General features: G+C 40.4%; 1 protein-coding gene across 1 annotated transcript in view; it reads left to right on the top strand.

The window, feature by feature from the left end:
- The window catches only part of LOC115165600 (protein diaphanous homolog 1), a 43,286-nt gene extending 23,890 nt beyond the window's left edge, over positions 1-19,396 (top strand). Inside the window, exons 11-17 of the mRNA XM_029718811.1 lie at positions 344-430; positions 6,765-6,917; positions 13,821-13,950; positions 14,058-14,090; positions 14,494-14,591; positions 14,933-15,016; positions 18,324-19,396. Coding sequence (XP_029574671.1) covers positions 344-430; positions 6,765-6,917; positions 13,821-13,950; positions 14,058-14,090; positions 14,494-14,591; positions 14,933-15,016; positions 18,324-18,425 — 687 coding nt within the window. The 3' untranslated portion in view covers positions 18,426-19,396. The remainder of the gene's footprint in view (positions 1-343; positions 431-6,764; positions 6,918-13,820; positions 13,951-14,057; positions 14,091-14,493; positions 14,592-14,932; positions 15,017-18,323) is intronic.
- The last annotated feature ends 242 nt before the right edge of the window (positions 19,397-19,638 follow it).

The raw sequence follows: 19,638 nt of genomic DNA, 5'->3' as shown, positions 1-19,638 counted from the left end.
CCTTCAGCTTCTCTGCTAAATCAGACTGAAGACAAGACAGCCCACAACATACCCACCAGGGAATCTTAGCTGTTAGATGTAGCTGCTCCTGTTAGAGAAGAAGGGTTGAGGAGAGTCTTTAGGAAGAAGTAATTAGTAGCCACCCCATAGTGTATCTTAAGCGGATCCCAGTAGATGGAGTGTTTTTTAAATCAATCTGAATAATCACATATAAATAGAATGTGTGATATTGTGTGTGTTTGTGTGCGTGTTTGTGTGTGGTGTGCATGTGGTATGTGTGTGTGGGTTCTGTGTCTACATTCTGTGACTGTGTATTACTCATGTAACTGCCTCCCCATTACAGATGTGCAACATTCCTTACCTGAACTCCAGACTGGACCTGCTGCTGACTCTAAGAGAGCTGCCCATAAGCATGGAGGATCTGCAGCCGGTGAGTTCACTTTGGCCTGATATGAACATTAGCTTAATATCAACACTAGCATACTACAGCTGTAGGATCTTAATTTGAGCCAGTTTTTTACAGCAGCAAAATCAAGTCTGAAATTTCAAAGTGGAAATTACACACTTCAGAAGCCTTTTTAAACTTCAAATACACTACAAATGTAAAATGTCCTGCATTGCAGGAAAGTTCCCCTGTAACAGAGTAATCAAATTAAGATCCTATGTCTGAACTTAGTATGAAGCAATGTTTTGGACATGCATTCTGAGTGGTAGGACATATGGAATGTTTATTGGTTTATTCTGATCCTCATTAGCTTTTTCTGAAGCAGCAGCTACTTTTCCTGGAGTCCACAAAAAATACAAAACATGACAAGTAACAAAACACTGATACACTGATAGTCAAGGACAGTCACACAAATGTAAAATAAAACAATATACAAACAATACAAAAAAATGTGTGTTAGAATGTGTCTGTGTGTGTCCCCCTTTTTAAAGGTAATTTTGCTGTTTGCTTTGGAGTTTCATGTGATCATAGCTCTGTATAATACTTTGCGTTGCCGTGAATTCATTTTGGACTTGGAGACTTTGATGAGACCCCTTGTGGCATGTCTTGTGGGGTATGTATGGGTGTCTGAGCTGAATGTTATTCGATTATGCAGACTATCTGGAATTTTCATTACAGTAATACTTCTCATAAAAACTAGAAGAGAAGTACTTAATCTCTACTCAACCCTCAATCAGGAAAGACTGGCAGGCATGTTGTTGATGTTAGTTCTCTATTTTGCAGTTAAGGGCTTCATGGTGTGCTGCTCTGTTTTGAGCCAGCTGCAGCTTTGCTACATCTTTCTTTGCTGCACTTGACCATATTACCGGACAGTAATCAAGATGGGACAAGAACAGAGCCTGAACAATTAGTACAGTTGATGTTTGTGTCAAAGTCATTCTAGCCTTGTGTAAGTCCAGTGGCAAATCATTTGTAAAAATTGAGAAGAGTAACGGCCCAAGGGAACTGCCCTGAGGGACACCGCACGGTAAATATCTAGTGTTATAGAAGCTTCCATTGAAGAACACTCTGGGTTCTATTGGATAAATAAATTGGATAAATAACTATCCAACCATGTGATGTAAAGCCATAGCAAGTGAGTTTCTTCAATAACAATTTCTGATCAATAACATCAAAGGCTACACTGAAATGTAACCATACACCTCCAACTATCATCTTATTATCTATTTAGTTTAACCAATCATCTGTCATCTGAGTCAGTGCAGTACAAGTTGAGTACCCTTCTCTATATGCATGCTGAAAGTCAGTTGTTAACTTGTTCTCTGAAAAATAGCATTGTATTTGGTCAAACAATTCTCTCCATCAGTTTACTAAGAACAGGCGGCAAACTGATTGCGTGGTTGTTAGAGCCAGCAAAAGGAGCTTTACTATTTTTAGGAAGTGGAATTGCTTTAGCTTCCTTCCACTCTTGTGTACACACACACTCCTTTAGGCTTTGGCTAAGGATTTCGAAAATAGGGGTGGCAATACAGACTGCTACCATTCTCAATAGTTTTTCATCAAGATTGTCTATACCTGGTGGCTTATCATTATTGATGGATAATAATCATTTTTCCACCTCCCCCACATGAATTTGACCAAATTCAAAATAACAATCCTTCTCTTTCATTATTAGATATTTCATAGAACAATGGTTCATTGTTCAATGTTGTCATTTCACTTCTGAGTTAGCTCCCACTTTACCAGTGAAATAGTTATTAAAATATCAAATGGTTTTGTTATAAATGACCCATCAACTTCAATGAACGATGGAGCTGAACTGGGTTTTCTGCCCATGATATCATTTGAGGTACTCCAAATAATTTTTTAATTGTAGTTTGTGTCATTTATCTTGGTTTGGTAATGTACATTCTTATTATTTTTGTTAAGTTAAGTCACAAAATGTCTCAATTTACAGTATGTCATCCAATCAACTGAGCAGCCTGAATTGTTTGCCACCTCTTTTGCATAATTTATTTGAACCATAACATTTTTCAATTCATCATCAATCCAGAGGGCTCTAACAGTTCTCACAGTTGCTTTCTTAAACAGGTGCATGCTTGTCAACAATTGACATGAATCCTTTTACAAATACTTCCAGTGCTGCATCTGGATTCACTTACTCATACACATCAGAGCAACATAAATGTTTTATATCTTCAAGAAAAGAGTCATGAGCAATAATTTTGTATGATCTCTTATAACTTTCTTTAGGCCTAACCTTTGGCACTTTGGCTTTCATTGTTATTGCCACAATGTTACGGTCACTACAGCCAATGGGTACTGATATTGCTTTGGAGCAAAGCTCTGCAGCATTAGTGAAGATATGATCAATACAAGTGAATGTCACAGATCCAACACTGTTGGTATGACCTGAGTCATATTACAGGCATAAGTCACATTTAGATGCTTCCTCTTAAGAGGACAGCTATTTGCTAACCAGTTCAGGTCACCCAGAAAATATACCTCTCTGTTAACATCACAAACACTATCAAGTTCTTCACACACATAATCTAAATATTGACTGTTAGCACTTGGTGGCCTATAGCAACACCCTAAAACAATAGGCATTAGATGAGGCAGGTGAACCTGCAAAAACAACACTTCAATAACACTTGACATAAAATCTTCTCTAAGCATTACAGGGATATGGCTCTAAAAATATACAACAACACCACCCCCATGCGCATTCCTGTCTCTTCTGTAGATGTTATATCCTTCTTGTATTGCTACTGCTGCATCATCAAAGGAATGATCTAAGTGAGTCTCAAAGATGGCTAATATATGAACATTAACTGATGTTAGCAAGTTATTGGTTTCATTAACCTAATTTTTAAGACTACATATAATAATATGGGCTATTTTAGCCCTTTCCTGTGTAGCTGATCAGATAGACAAAATATGGAAAAGAACAAACAAGAGAAAAAAACAACAGCATAATTCAGAAGTCCATCAAGTGGCTTGGCTCTCTCATCCTGTCCAAGCTTTTGGGAGGGAGGGTAGACAATGAGCCTGCCATAGCAGATGTAAGCAATGTCCCCATGTGCTCTGGCAGCTTTCATGGCTGGGATAAGTCTTTTCCTCTTCTGGCGCACAGTTTAAGGACAGTCCTCGTTGAGGAAGATGTACGTTCCTCTCAAGTTCTTGGCTCTTTCCAGAACAGCCACCTTGTCCTTGAACCTCAGGAACTTGACCACTATTAGCCTGGGCCTGTCACCTGGGCCGGTGGCGAGTTTTCCAGTACTGTGGGCTCGTTCCACCTCAATCTTCCTGTGGTCCGTCTTCAGTTTCTCAGTGACCATTCCGTTCACATTGTCCTCCCCTTCTGACATTTTCTGACTCTACAAGAAGTTGGGGAAACAACCACAGAAAAATAAAAGCGGTACATTTAGAGAATTATTCTGAATTAGGTGTCATCTCGTGGAGATTCTGCAATTCCGTCAACAATGATGTTGTTCCGCCTTGATTGTCCCTTGAGATAATCTGACTTCTGCGTTGTTATCATAGATTCACATACTGAACTGAAGTCCTCTCTCAATGACTTACCGATTGCTGTCATCTTTCTGTTGTCCTGTTTAAACTCACATTGACACTTTTAACCTCTGTAGAATTCAGCATCCAGAAACACCTGTTGTGTTCTGCCTAGGCTCATATTCTCTCCACTCTGCATTAACAACTCACTGTGACCATTATCTATCTGCTGTAGATGCAGATAGCTAGTGCATTCAACTGGTAGACAAAAAAAGTTGTATTGTCACATACACAGGATAGACTAGACTTGATCATAAGCGAAATACCTAATAACAATTGAATGGGTGCACAAGATATTTACATTACAATGTATTGCATGGAATATATTATGTTTAACTTTCAAAGACGGTATCCTCTGCAATAATTTACTTTGTTAATGTGAATTGTGTTTCATCAAGAAGTTGCTTTGTATGGAATTTTGTTCCTGCAATGTAGGCTGATAATCTAACAAATCTAACAAAAATATATAAAAGAAGAACATAAGTCAATTCTCTAATGCAAAATGTAATCTTAATTCATCATGGTTTATAACATAAATAAAATGGACATCTGGAAAAGTAAGTAAGAAACACAAAGGCTTTCTCCTCTTTAAAAGTACCTAAGCTCTTAGAGTTAAAGTGCGAAACTGAAGTATTTTTGTTCCATTCATTTGTCGCTGGATAGTTAAATTCCACTCATGAAAGAATGGCATGAGATGCACTTTTACATGCCCTTCTACATTTGTGAAATGCAAATCATTTTCTATCGCCTTAATTCAACAAATAAATGTTCCACCTCACACCTTAATATATTAAATAGCAATTTGTAAAATCCAAATGTTGTTTACAAATATTGTATGAAAACCCTTTTCACCCCTCTACCATCTAAAAATACTTTCCAAAATGTAGTTGCAATTCATAGACAGTAGCACAGTGTTAGTCACACATGATTATGGAATGGTGTGTGTACTGCATTCTGTGTGTGTACTGTATATTGCAGGTTTATCCTAAAGATAATTATGTGAGATAGTAACACCTGCCTGTGCCTTGCATTCATTTGTTGTTGGAGTTTTGGTTAGTCACACAGTCGGGTTGACTTCTATTACTATGGTACATGGTCTGTACCTCTAAATCCAATTAGGATATTTGTATTTGATAAGATCTTACTCCGATCTTCTGCTATGCAAGAAACTATTATTGTCAATTTTGCAGCATAGGGTGACAATTAATATTCTTGTTGCTGTCATGAGCCCAGCAGTTTGTATTTGTATGTCAAACCTATTCTTTGCACAATCAATTCAATTGGACAGTGCAGTTAGATTAACAAGAATTGAAGCTTTCTGCCAATATCAGATATGTCTATGTCCTGGGAACTTTTCTTGTTACTTACAACCTCAAGCTAATCGCATTAGCCTATGTTAGCTCAACCGTCCCATAGGGGACCCACCGATCCTGTAGAGGTTTTAAGTAACCGTCTGTCGTTTTGTAAACGCCAATACGTGCATACCAAATGTAACATATCATACTAATTAGAATTCCCAGATTTACATTTACTATGTTATGTCTAGTCTATGAGACCAGGCTGCAGTGAGAGGTTGCCCCCTTCAAAACCTGATTTGCATTCTTTGTATTTGTCACGTCCTGACCAGTAAAGGGGTTATTTGTTATTGTAGTTTGGTCAGGACGTAGCAGGGGGTGTTTGTTTTATGTGGTTTGGGGTTTGTTGGAATATGTTCTTATGTAAGAGGGGTGTTTGTTTTATGTGTTCCGGGGTTTTGGGGTATTGTTCTATGGTTTGTATTTCTATGGTTTTTCTATGTTGTGTATTTCTTTGTTGGCCTGGTATGGCTCTCAATCAGGAACAGCTGTACATCGTTGTTGCTGATTGGGAGTCATACTTAGGTAGCCCTTTTTTCACCTGTCTTTTGTGGGAAGTTGTTTTTGCATAGCAGTGTGTAGCCTGCATTACTGTGCGTTCGTTCGTGTTCTTGTTTTGTTTTGTTGTGTTTAGTGTTCAAATAAAAGTTAAAATGAGCACTCAACCCGCTGCGCCTTAGTCCACTTCATACGACGCCCGTTACAGTATTTGCATTCTGCTCTGTTAAGGCTTGAGGAGGTCACACTGGTGTGCTATGGGAAGTTACTTTGTAAACTTGAGCATATGGTTGGATGTTGTATCAGACACGCACCTTTGCTAAGTGGATTTGTTTTTCCAGAGGGCTGCTCTGTCTCCCCACTACATCCCCTCCTCACCTTCCTCCTTACTTTACTAGCAGACCTAGAAATTATGTGTTGTTGAGAGAGATTGCAAACAAAATCTAATACCTGTCCCATTTTGAATATACACCTGCCATTCTATGAATATCGTGCAGTGTACACCATGTTTCTTAGATATAAGACACAATCGCTTGTGATAGGATGGTTAAAAACTGTGTATGATAATAAATAATATAATCTGAAAACCACAATGAAATGCATATGTTGAAAATATAATTACTTTTGCAATGTAGAACAAGTCAATCTACTTGTTTACTTCAAAATACAAGCCTACTATCCAAAATAAATGTGTGCTATTGAAATTTTGTCACATCTCTAGTCTGACTGCAAATTTACTTGAAAACCTAAAAGGATTTCACCTGGGTTTACTCAACTCTCATAAGCTCATGAATCAGACAAAACAAGAGAGTCTGATTCAGACAAAAAGAGAGAGTGAGTATGCAGTTGGATTAGAGTGAAATTACTTCTCCTGAACCACCATCTTTGTCTTTCAGCTGATTAACCAGAAGATCAGGATGTGCACGCAGATGTACAGCTCCAGGTCGTTTGTCTCCGTGCTGGAGTACCTGCTGGCCATCGGCAATTACCTCAACGAGAACGCAGGGAAGAGAAAGGCCAAGGGATTCCGCCTCTCCTCCTTAACTAAAGTAGGTGCTCCTCTCCTCTGCTGTCACCTGACCTTTGGTGGAGTGTCTAGCACTATGCTAATAAAACTTCTCATTGATATACACAGACGGATCTCCCTCCTCCTTCTCTCTCCTTTCAATTTCTCCTCCTATCCATCCTCTGCCTGGTCAGCTGAGTCCAACTCAGGTTGGGTCATTACCCCTAGTGTGTCTAACTCTGACACGCAGGTAATTGTATCACCGCCTGGCTTCACAAATCAAATGGAACTTCTTGCCATGGCGCAGACTCTGGGCTGGTGGACATTGGACAAGTCGACTGTGAGGTACCCTACAATTCACAGTGGGCAATGGCAGTCACAACTTCTTTCACCTTACTGGTCCTTTTCTTTAAATCTCATTGTTGGTAGTCTTAGACTAGTCTTGTTTTGGATTAGACTCCTTGTTTATTAGATACATGGGTTTTTTATACATTTATCTGGGATCATTTTAGATCTCTGTGAACTATTAGAATAGGTCTTTCAGCGTAGTAGACGACTCCTTGGCAGTTTCTATAGATTGCCGCCTGAGCCGCTGCTGTACTGGTCCCCTTATGGGAAGATTTAATGGCACTTTGCCCCAGATTTAACCTCTCTGGCGCATGTGGGACGAATTCCTCCCACCTACGTAACAGCCACTTCAATCCAGTGGCGCGATTTTTGAATCGTTTGAAATACTATTACTTCAATTTCTCAAACATATGACTATTTTACAGCTATTTAAAGACAAGAATCTCGTTAATCTAACCACACTGTCCGATTTCAAAAAGGCTTTACAACGAAAGCAAAACATTAGATTATGTCAGGAGAGTGCCCAGCCAGAAATAATCAGACACCCATTTTTCAAGCTAGCATATCATGTCACATAAACCCAAACCACAGCTAAATGCAGCACTAACCTTTTATGATCTTCATCAGATGACACACCTAGGACATTATGTTATACAATACATGCATGTCTGTTCAATCAAGTTCATATTTATATCAAAAAACAGCTTTTTACATTAGCATGTGACGTTCAGAAAAAGCATACCCCCCGCAAACTTCCGGGGAATTTACTAACAGTTTGCTAAATTACTCACGATAAACGTTCACAAAAAGCATAACAATTATTTTAAGAATTATAGATACATTACTCCTCTATGCACTCGATATGTCCGATTTTAAAATAGCTTTTCGGATGAAGCACATTTTGCAATATTCTAAGTACATAGCCCAGCCATCACGGGCTAGCTATTTAGACACCCGGCTAGATTAGCCTTTACCAAAATCATATTTCCTATAAGAAAAATGTTATTACCTTTCTTGTTCTTCGTCAGAATGCACTCCCAGGACTTCTACTTCAATAACAAATGTAGGTTTGGTCCCAAATAATCCATCGTTATGTTCCATCAACGACGTTTTGTTCGTGAGTTCTAGACACTATCCCAAAGGCAAATCACGGCCACGAGCATGGCGCATTACGTGACAAAAAAATTCTAAATATTCCATTACCGTACTTCGAAGCATGTCAACCGCTGTTTAAAACCAATTTTTATGCCATTTATCTCGTAGAAAAGCGATAATATTCCGACCGGGAATCTGCAATGAGCCTAAACAGCCGAATGAAATTTCCCCACGGGGGCGAATCGTGCACGCGCCTCATTCAATGACCCTCTGATCGGCCACTTGGCAAAGGCGATTATCTGTTTCAGCCAGAGGCCGCCTCGTCATCGTTCAGGTTTTTCCCGGGTTCTGAGAGCCTATTGGAGCCCTAGGAATTGTCACGTTACAGCTAAGATCCTTACTCTTCAATAAACAGATGCAAGACGCACGACTCCTTGTCAGACAGGCCACTTCCTGCATGAAACCTTGTCAGGTTTTTGCCTGCCATAGGAGTTCTGTTATACTCACAGACACCATTCAAACAGTTTTAGAAACTTTAGGGTGTTTTCTATCCAAACCTGAACAATAATATGCATATTCTAGCTTCTGAGTTGGTGTAGGAGGCAGTTAAAAATGGGCACATATTTTTTCCAAAATTCTCAATGCTGCCCCCTAGCCCCAACAGGTTTTAAAATGCTTCCTCTCTATCTAATAAGACTGGAGTCTCTTACTCCCAAAGCCTCACATAGAAGGTTTGAATGTGAAACAGAGAGGGCTAAATTGTTTGCACTGTGAGGGGACTCTGTGTTTTGAAATAAATGGCTGGACCTGGAAGTTGATACAGTAACTGTGAGGTAAGAGAAAGCCATAGAGGTTGTTGTTGTTTATCTTCAAGTTGATGCTGCATGCATCTCTTCTAGACTGGTCCTCAGGGAAGTGCCCTGGACCTCCAATTGGTAAACAGCGTAACCTAGTAAAGACTATGGAATAAATCCCATCACAGGATTAGAGAGAGAGAGATGTCCCCTTTGCATTTCAATTAAGACAGAAGGCATAAACCACCGTGGCTTGCATTTTAGAAAGATCATCAACATTTTATATAAATAGGTTGAATATGGATGCATTTGTATTGATTTATTTTCATTCATTTTCAGGAAACTTAACACTCCTGAAGTATTTTTTTATTCACAGAAAAAGCTCCCCACTGTCTAAGTAAGGACACAGCGTATTACGGCTCTAGTAAAGGTGATAATAACTCTGAATGTAATATGGATGCTTTTATGATGTAATGTTTTTGTTACGATGTGATGCTTATTGTTTTGATTTGTTTTCAAATGAAATTGATAACAAACACAGCCATATCTGAGTAACAAAAGCATTTGCAATACCTTGAACAATCAGTTGACCTCGTCGAGTTAACGCAAAAATGGAAGAGTCAAGGAAAACCTTGTGGATTGTTGATACATGCATCCAATAATACAAAGCAACATGCCTCAATATTAACACAGTATTAACTGTGCTTTGAGATCCTATTGTTTGAGTAGCCTTGGGGCAAGGCACTTGCATTTGTACATGCAGCACACAAAAATGTGTGCATTCTTTTGCTCTGCTGTGCATCTCAAGGCCTGGTAGGAACAGTAGTTGTGTGGCTCATCCAGGACTCTGTGGCATAGGACTGCTGCAGGTGACCCAGCATGGCTGATCTCTCCTATTTCATTTTCTGGTGAAGGTCTCTGTGTAGACCGAAACAGCACAGTATGACTTGGTAGCAAGATGGTGCCGACAGACAGCGTCACCTCACTTCTAGTCCTTAGAAAACTATGCAGTATTTTGTTTTTGTATTATTTCTTACATTGTTGGCCCAGAAAAGCTTAAGTGTTATTACATACAGCCGGGAAGAACTATTGGATATCAGAGTGACGTCAACTTACCAACATTACGACCAGGAATACGACTTTCCCGAAGCGGATCCTTTGTTCGCACCAGGGCATTTGATCGGATTCCAGAGGCCGACCCAAACAACCTCGCCGCAGAAGACCTTCTGACCTTCTGGTCAGACTTCAGAGTCGTGCACACCACCCACCGCTTCTGAGTATATTACTCGCCAATGTCAAGTCTCTAGATAACAAGGTAGATTAAATTAGGGCAAGGGTTGCTTTCCAGAGAGACATCAGGGATTGTAATATACTCTGTTTCACAGAAACATGGCTCTCTCGGGATACGTTGTCGGAGTCGGTACAGCCACCGGGATTCTTTATGCGTCACACCGACAGAAATAAACATCTCTCTGGGAAGAAGAAGGGCGGGGGGTGTATGCTTCATGATTAAGAACTTATGGCATAATCGTAACAACATACAGGAACTCAAGTCCTTTTGTTCACCTGACCTAGAATTCCTCACAATCAAATGCAGACCATATTATCTCCCAAGAGAATTCTCATCAGTTAATGTCAAAGCTGTATATATCCCCCCTCTTGCCGATACCATGATGGTCCTCAAGGAACTTCACTGGACTCTATGCAAACTGGAAACCATATATCCTGAGGCTGCATTTATTGTAGCTGGGGATTTTAACAAAGCAAATTTGAGAACAAGGCTACCTAAATTCTATCAGCATATTGATTTTAGCACTCGTGCTGGAAAAACACTAGATCACTGCTACTCTAACTTCCGCGATGCATACAAGGCTCTCCCCCGCCCTCCTTTCAGCAAATCTGACTACGACTCCATTTTGCTCCTCCCGTCCTATAGGCAGAAACTCAAACAGGATGTACCTGTGACAAGAACTATTTAACGCTGGTCTGACCAATCGGAATCCACGCTTCAAGATTGTTTGATCACATGTTCCGGGTAGCCTCAAAGAATAATATCAATTTATACTCTGAATCGATGAGTGAGTTTATAAGGAAGTGCATTGGAGATGTTGTACCCACTGTAACTATTAAAACCTACCCTAACCAGGGACCGTGGATAGATGGCGGCATTCGCGCAAAACTGAAAGCGCGAACCACCGCATTTAACCATGGAAAGATGACTGGGAATATGGCTGAATACAAACAGTGTAGTTATTCCCTCTGAAAGGCAATCAAACAAGCGAAATGTCGGTAAAGGGACAAAGTGGAGTCGCAATTCAATGGCTCAGACATAAGACGTACGTGGCAGGGTCTACAGGCAATCACGGACTACAAAAAGAAAGCCAGCCACGTCATGGACACCGATGTCTTACTTCCAAGACAAACTAAAAACCTTCTTTGCCCCCTTTGAGAATAATACAGTGCCACCGATGTGGCCCGCTACCAAGGACTGCGAGCTCTACTTCTCCATGGCCGACGTGAGTAAGACATTTAAACGTGTTAACCATCGCAATGCTGCCGGCCAAGACGGCATCCCTAGCCACGTCCTCAGAGCATACGCAGACCAGCTGGCTGGTGTGTTTATGGACATATTCAATCTCTCCCTATCCCAGTCTGCTGTCCCCACATGCTTTTGTATGTATTATTTCTTACATTGTTGGCCCAGAAAATCTTAAGTGTTATTACATACAGCCGGGAAGAACTATTGGATATCAGAGCGACGTCAACTTACCAACATTACGACCAGGAATACGACTTTCCCGAAGCGGATCCTTTGTTCTCACCACCACCCAGGGCATTTGATCTGATTCCAGAGTCTGACCCAAACAACCTCGCCGCAGATGTGCCAGCATGGTGTGTGCAACGCCAGGGTTGTGGGTTCGATTACCACGGGGGGCCAGTACAAAAAAAATTCAAAATAATTTAAAAAAATGCATGAAATGAAAATGAAATGTATGTATTCACTACTGTAAGTCGCTCTGGATAAGAGCGTCTCCTAAATGACTAAAATGTAAATGTAATGCTTCAAGATGACCACCATTGTTCCTGTACCCAAGAAGGCAAAGGTAACTGAACTAAATGACTATCGCCCTGTAGCACTCACTTCTGTCATCATGAAGTGTTTTGAGAGACTAGTCAAGGATCATATCACCTCCACCTTACCTGCCACCCTAGACCCACTTCAATTTGCATACCGCCCCAATAGGTCCACATACAATGCAATCGCCATTACACTGCATACTCCCCTATCCCATCTGGACTAGAGAAATACCTATGTAGAAATGCTGTTAATTTACTACAGCTCAGCATTCAACACCATAGTACCCTCCAAGCTCATCATTAAGCTTGAGGCCCCCATTCGGTCCTGGACTTCCTGACGGGCCACCCCCAGGTGGTGAAGTTAGGAAACAACATCTCCACTTCACTGATCCTCAACACTGGGGCCCGACAAGGGTGCATGCTCAGCCCCCTCCTGTACTCCCTGTTCACCCATGACTGCATGGTCATGCATGCCTCCAACTCAATCACCCAAGTTTCCAGACGACACAACAGTAGTAGGCTTGATCACCAACAATGACGAGACAGTCTATAGGGAGGAGGTGAGGGCACTTGGAATGTGGTGTCAGGAAAACACCCTCTCACTCAAAGTCAACAAAACAAAGGAGATGATCGTGGACTTCAGGAAATAGCAGAGTAAGTACCCCCTATCCACATCGACAAGACAGCAGTAAAGAAGGTGGAAAGTTTTAAGTTCCTCGGCATACACATCACGGACAAACTGAAAATGTCCACACACACAGACAGTGTGGTGAAGAAGGCGCAACAATGCTTCTTCAACCTCAAGAGGCTGAAAAAATGTTGCTTGTCACCTAAAACCCTCACAAACTTTTACAGATGCACAATTGAGAGCATCCTATCAGGCTGCATTACCTCCTTGAATGGCAACTGCACCACCCACAACCGCAAGGCTCTCCAGAAGGTGGTGCGGTCTGCACAATGCATCACCGGGGGCAAACTACCTGCCCTCCAGGACACCTACAGCACCTGATGTCACAGGAAGGTCAAAAAGATCATCAAGGACAACAACCTCCCAAGCCACTGCCTGATCCCCCCGCTACCATGCAGAAGGTGAGGTCAGTACAGGTGCATCAAAGCTGGGACCGAGAGACTGAAAAATAGCTTCTATCTCAAGGCCATCAGACTGTTAAACAACCGTCACTAACACAGAGGCTGCTGCCTACATACAGACTTGAATTCATTGGCCACTTTAATAAATGGATCACTAGTCACTTTAATAATGCCTCTTTAATAATGTTTACATATCTTGCATTACTCATCCCATATGTGTATATACTGTATTTTTATACCATCTATTGCATCTTGCCTATTGCCGCTCGGTCATCACTCATCCATATATTTATATGTATATATTCTTATTCCATCCCTTTACTTAGATTTGTGTGTATTAGGTAGTTGTTAATGTTAGATTACTTGTTAAATATTACTGCACTGTCAGAACTAGAAGCACAAGCATTTCACTACGCTCGCAATAACATCTGCTAACTATGTGTATGTGACCAATAAAATTAATATTGGATTTATCGTAAACTCTTTTTATAATGGAGTGTGTGTCGCACCCCACCTTCCAATGTCCCTCTTCAACCCCACAGCTCTCCCAGCTCCGTGGGATAGACAGGAAGTTCACCTTGCTGCATGCCCTTGTGGAGCAGATCATGTTGCACGAACCCGGCTTGGCCACTTTTCCACAAGAGTTGACGGAATTCGAAACTGTCCCTGGGGGTAAGTAATCAAGATTTTGTTCAAAGCCCCGATAACCTGTACTTTATGTTTCAATTGGAGCAGTTTAGGTAAAACAGTTAGGTATTTCTCTCTGTGTTTCTGATCAGCTTCCATTAAAGGCCTCACTGCTGAAGTGGACGGTGAGTCTACCACGTTTCCAATCCTGTCCAATAATGTCTCTGTAAAAAACAGGTGTTGCTCTTTACAGTGCTGAGATCTAATTATAGTGAATGAATTTTTTAAAATACCTATGAATGATATTATCTAAGATGGGATGATCTAGCTAGTTCAAAGAGATGACTGGTTTGATGGCGCAATTAAATGTAAAGTGTGAAGACATGTAGGCCTAATATCAGCTTCATGTATAGACATTTATGATTACTTTTTGGCTGAAGAATTGTGTTGAATAGTTGACATGAGTGCAGATCAGCCACTTGTCTTGATCCAGCAGCAGAAAGGAGAAAATAGTGATTTAAAGTAGAGAGTATTTGCTTCAGTGATCAGGTATGATGGATGATGGACATGATGTGTCATCCCCTCCAGTTCTCAAGAATGAGTTACAGAAGACCATTCAGTACAAGAAAACGTACAAGAGAAGAAACCAAGGCGATCAACACCCAAAGTTTTCCAAAGACCTGAAGGTAAGTTATTCTGATAGACCTGTTCTTTCTTTTCAGTTCATATTCAGACAAACAGATATAAGATTAAGAGAAACACGAGAAAAACTTTGACATGCCGAATTAGCATCAGTCTGTTGCATTTCACCATCACACTATATCACTAATTCACAGTGCTTGTCTCAAGATAAGCACATCATAGGGAAGTTAATTTCTATTTGCCTGGTATACTGAGTGTTGCTTCATATTGCATTATTTTTGTCTGCTGTCAGTTTGCAGTGGTAGTTTTGTGGTGCAACAAAAAAACAGAAGGTATTCTGATATTATACATCACATAATGTTCTCCTTTCTCCCTCTCACCCCAGATGGCGATTGAGAAGTACAACACCGATCTCTCCCTACTGACAAAGAGGTCTGAGGAGATGAAGAAACTCTACTCTGACATATTGGTAATCCCTGAGTTATTATTTTAATATGTCTGTTGTGCTGCCCCTCCAGAGATAAATGGTTCCTCTAGTCCTGAAATGTCGAGATGGCCCTTTTCCATTGTTTCAGCTTATCTATCTTTCCACTGTGGAGGGTGGAATGGGGATTGAAGAGGATATACACTTCCGTTCAAATGTTTGCGGTCACTTAGAAATGTCCTTGTTTTTTAAAGAAAAGCTCATTTTTTGTCCATTAAAATAACATCAAAATGATCAGAAATACAGTGTAGACATTGTTCATGTTGTAAATGACTATTGTAGCTGGAAACGGCAGATTTTTTTATGGATTATCTACATAGGCATACAGAGGCTCATTATCAGCAACCATCACTCCTGTGTTCCAATGGCACGTTGTATTAGCTAATCCAAGTTTATCATTTTAAAAGGCTAATTGATCATTAGAAACCCCTTTTGCAATTATGTTAGCACAGCTGAAAACTGCTGTTCTGATTAAAGAAGCAATAAAACTGGCCTTCTTTCGACTAGTTGAGTATCTGGAGCATCAGAATTTGTGTGTTCAATTACAGGCTCAAAATGGTCAGAATCAAAGTCCTTTCTTTTGACACTCGTCAGTATATTCTTGTTCTGAGAAATGAAGGCTATTCCATGCAAGAAATTGCCAAGAAACTGAAGATCTCGTACAACGCTGTGAACTACTCCCTTCACAGAACAGCGCAAACTGGCTCTAAACAGAATAGAAAGAGGAGTGGGAGGCCCCGGTGCACAACTGAGCAAGAGGACAAGTACATTAGAGTGTCTAATTTGAGAAACAGACGCTTCACAAGTCCTCAACTGGCAGCTTCATTAAATAGTACCAGCAAAGCACCAGTCTCAATGTCAACAGTGAAGAGGCGACTCCGGGATGCTGGCCTTCTAGGCAGAGTTGCAAACAAAAAGACATTTCTCAGACTGGCCAATAAAAATAAAAGATTAAGATGGGCAAAATAACACAGACAATGGACAGAGGATCTCTACCTAGAAGGCCAGAATACCGGAGTTGCCTCTTCACTGTTGACGTTGAGACTCGTGCTTTGCCGGTACTTTTTAATTAAGCTGCCAGTTGAGGACTTGTGAGGCGTCTATTTCTCAAACTAAACACTCTAATGTACTTGCCCTCTTGCTTAGTACACATACACTGTATTTCTGATCAATTTGATGTTATTTTAATGGACAAAAACAAGGACATTTCTAACTGACCCCAAACCTTTGAACGGTAGTGTATATTTCAAAATGTTTTATCTTCAAGGTTACTTCTGCAGCAGATGTTTAAACTTGATATATAATAGTTAGTATAGACCACAGACTGTCCCTATTGATACTGTAATACACAGGAGGGTATTGGAGTCTGTCCCTATTAATACACAGGAGGGTATTAGAGTCTGTCCCTATTTTACATTTTAGTCATTTAGCAGACACTCTTGTCCAGAGCGACTTACAGGAGCAATTAGTTTTAAGTGCCTTGCTCAAGGGCACATCAACAGGTTTCACCTAGTCAGCTCGGAGATTCAAACCAGCAACCTTTCGGTTACTGGCCCAACCTCTTAACCACTAGGCTACTACGAAGCCCTATTAATACTGTAATACACGGGAGGGTTAAAGAGTCTGTCCCTATTAATACTGTAATACATGGGAGGGTATTAGAGTCTGTCCCTATTAATACTGTAATACACAGGAGGGTATTAGAGTCTGTCCCTATTAATACTGTAATACACAGGAGGGTATTAGAGTCTGTCCCTATTAATACTGTAATACACAGGAGGGTATTAGAGTCTGTCCCTATTAATACTATAATACGCAGGAGGATATTAGTCTGTGCCTATTAATACCATAATATGCACGAGGGTATTAGAGTGTCCCTATTAATACTATAATAAGCAGGAGGGTATTAGAGTCTGTCCCTATTAATAATATAATACACAAGAGGGTATTAGAGGCTATCCCTATTAATACTATAATACACTGGAGGTTATTACATTTACATTTACATTTTAGTCATTTAGCAGACGCTCTTCTCCAGAGCGACTTACAGTAGTGAATGCATACATTTCATACATTTTTTTTCCCTCCGTAGATATCTAACGGAAGTGGTTTGTCTCTCAGATTCAGACATAGACAAGATGACGGAGTGTCACTTATTGATACAGATAAGAAGATGCTTAGGGATATTTACCAACTTAATACACCTTCTTTATTTTAGTGTAGTTTGGCATCAGCCTAGGTGCTGTTTCTGCCCAGTCAGAACAAAGTAAAACTCTTACAGAACAATGTATTTTTCAAGAAAGTAACGGCCAGTTTCCAACCTCCCCTATTTCCAGAAGGACAATCCATCATCACAAAGAGTCCATCTGACTCTGTTGTGTTCTGGGTTTGAGTTGTGAGCCTTGACAGAGTGACGGGTGAGCCTTGACAGGGTGAGGGGTGAGCCTTGCCAGGAAATTGTGCTATAGTAGGTTCCACAATTAAATTCCTGCGCACTCCAAACTTTATCCTTCCCACCCTCTCGCACACACACGGACGCACGCACACACACCAATAATGATGTGCTACAACCTGAGCCAGCAGCAGCATAGAGAGGAGAGAGACAGAGAAAGCGAGAGAGAGAGAGAGAGAGCGAGAGGGAGAAGACTGACCCTGACACAGCTTATATCTGTGACATTATCAGAACCTTCTCTCTGCTCCCCAGGGGAACAAAATTCCTGCAGTCAGACACGGAACCAATGGTAGTAGCCTATACTGCATGGTTAAATTGCTCTCCCAGTGTTACTGTATGGGCATGTTTATTTAGGGTGAAATGCATCAAAATACTATAAAGTTAATAGGTTAAATTCAGAGTTCCATATGTGCTGCAGTGTTGTTGGCTTAGGTTTTCTGATTAGTGGTGTGGTCATATACTGTAGCAGTTGAGCCGTGTTTGACTGATATTAGATGTTACTCTTGAGCCACTTTTTTAATGACACACCCTTTGTATTAGCTGACCCTGTAGTGAGTTAAGTGTAGCCATGGATTCATGCCATGGCCACCCATCTGTCTCATTGAAGATATTTAAGTCCAATAATTGCTTCCATGCTCACGCAGTTTATCAGCTCATTATAATAATTGGAGTTTGCAATGAACTGGACTTACGTTATGCTTCCCAATCGAACCAGGGACATCGGTTAACCCCAGGAATTAGACAAATGCATTATAACCTCTGAAAGAATGAAAGCAACTGTAGTGCTTTGGACTTGAGATGTCAAAAATAATACCTTGGGTCATGTCTTTTTTCTTGAAGGTTAAATTCGGAGAGCCGATGGATCAAGATTCTCAGGAGCTGTTTGGCTTGGTGTGCCAGTTTGTCAACGACTTCAAGGAGACACATGCTGAAATCAGATAACAATTTGCTGTCCTTGCGTGACTATCTATAAATCTTCAGCCAATCCAAACACAATTCAGTGCTGCATACTTTGTAATTATGCACATACAAATACAAGTTTATTTACTTCAAATTGTAAAGAGGCCAAGACTTCTTAGAAATTGCACTGATCAGTGAAGTAATACATTAATGACAACCTTGAAACCTTAAAGCGTATTAGGGTCTTTGAAAAGCGCTATATAAATAATTGTTATTTGTGTGCACTGAGATGCCATACAAGCTGTGGTTTAATACTATGTTCAGGCAGCTAGACTTGGGGATTGCAATTTCAGTGGGAAAATATTAGAGTGTATAATGCTTTGCTATAATTAAAAGAAATCTGTATGGGATATATAACAGGTACTGTTTATTGTTTGAAGACGGTAGACTGATAGTTGGTCGGGATTCATTGTGACAAATTGTCTGAAATCGATTGAAAAAATGTATTGAATTGAAGCTAAGAGACAGTAGGGGGAATGCCTACTGGTTTGAATGGTGTCAGCAATGTTGATCTTGTATTATTTTGAACTTAACAACATGAATTGGGATATTTTGTGTACTATATACTGTAGGTAGAGAACATTGAACGGAACAAGGCTATGTCAATAACTCAATTTGGACAAAAATTCTGATAGAAACTTATAGTCCCAAGCTCTCTACTTTCTGTCCACAGCTGTCTGTCTGATGACAAGGGAACCGAATCACAAAGAACACACACACAGTGGCCTCTCTGAACGTGCAGACATTCTTGCCTTGGTCGGGGACACACAGATTTTCTATTTCAGTACTCCAGTCAGGGATCCAGGACCCTTCTCTGATTCTGGACAGCATCTGGTGCTTTTTGCCATCTGAAATTGATATTTTTTCCCCTACTTTACATTGATTTTATGAGAGAGCGAGATTGATTGAAAATTTACAGAAAATATTTGATTAAATGTGGCTTTCCTTCAGAAGATGACTTATTACTTTTATGATTGTCACGGCTGTCAAAAGGATCGGACCAAAATGCAGCATGGTTGTAGTTCCACACATTTATTTATTCCGTGAAACGTTGCAATACACAAATAACTAGAATAACAAAAACAACAAACCGTGAAGCAGAGAAATAAACACTACTCAAAAGATAATCACCCACAAAAACAGGTGGGACAAACATCAGCTTAAATATGACCTCCAATTAGAGACAACAACAACC

Source organism: Salmo trutta, chromosome 28 (genome assembly GCF_901001165.1).
Source record: "Salmo trutta chromosome 28, fSalTru1.1, whole genome shotgun sequence".
Lineage (NCBI taxonomy): Eukaryota > Metazoa > Chordata > Actinopteri > Salmoniformes > Salmonidae > Salmo > Salmo trutta.
Note: the sequence above shows the minus strand (reverse complement) of the source record. Positions and strands in the feature narration are given on the sequence as shown.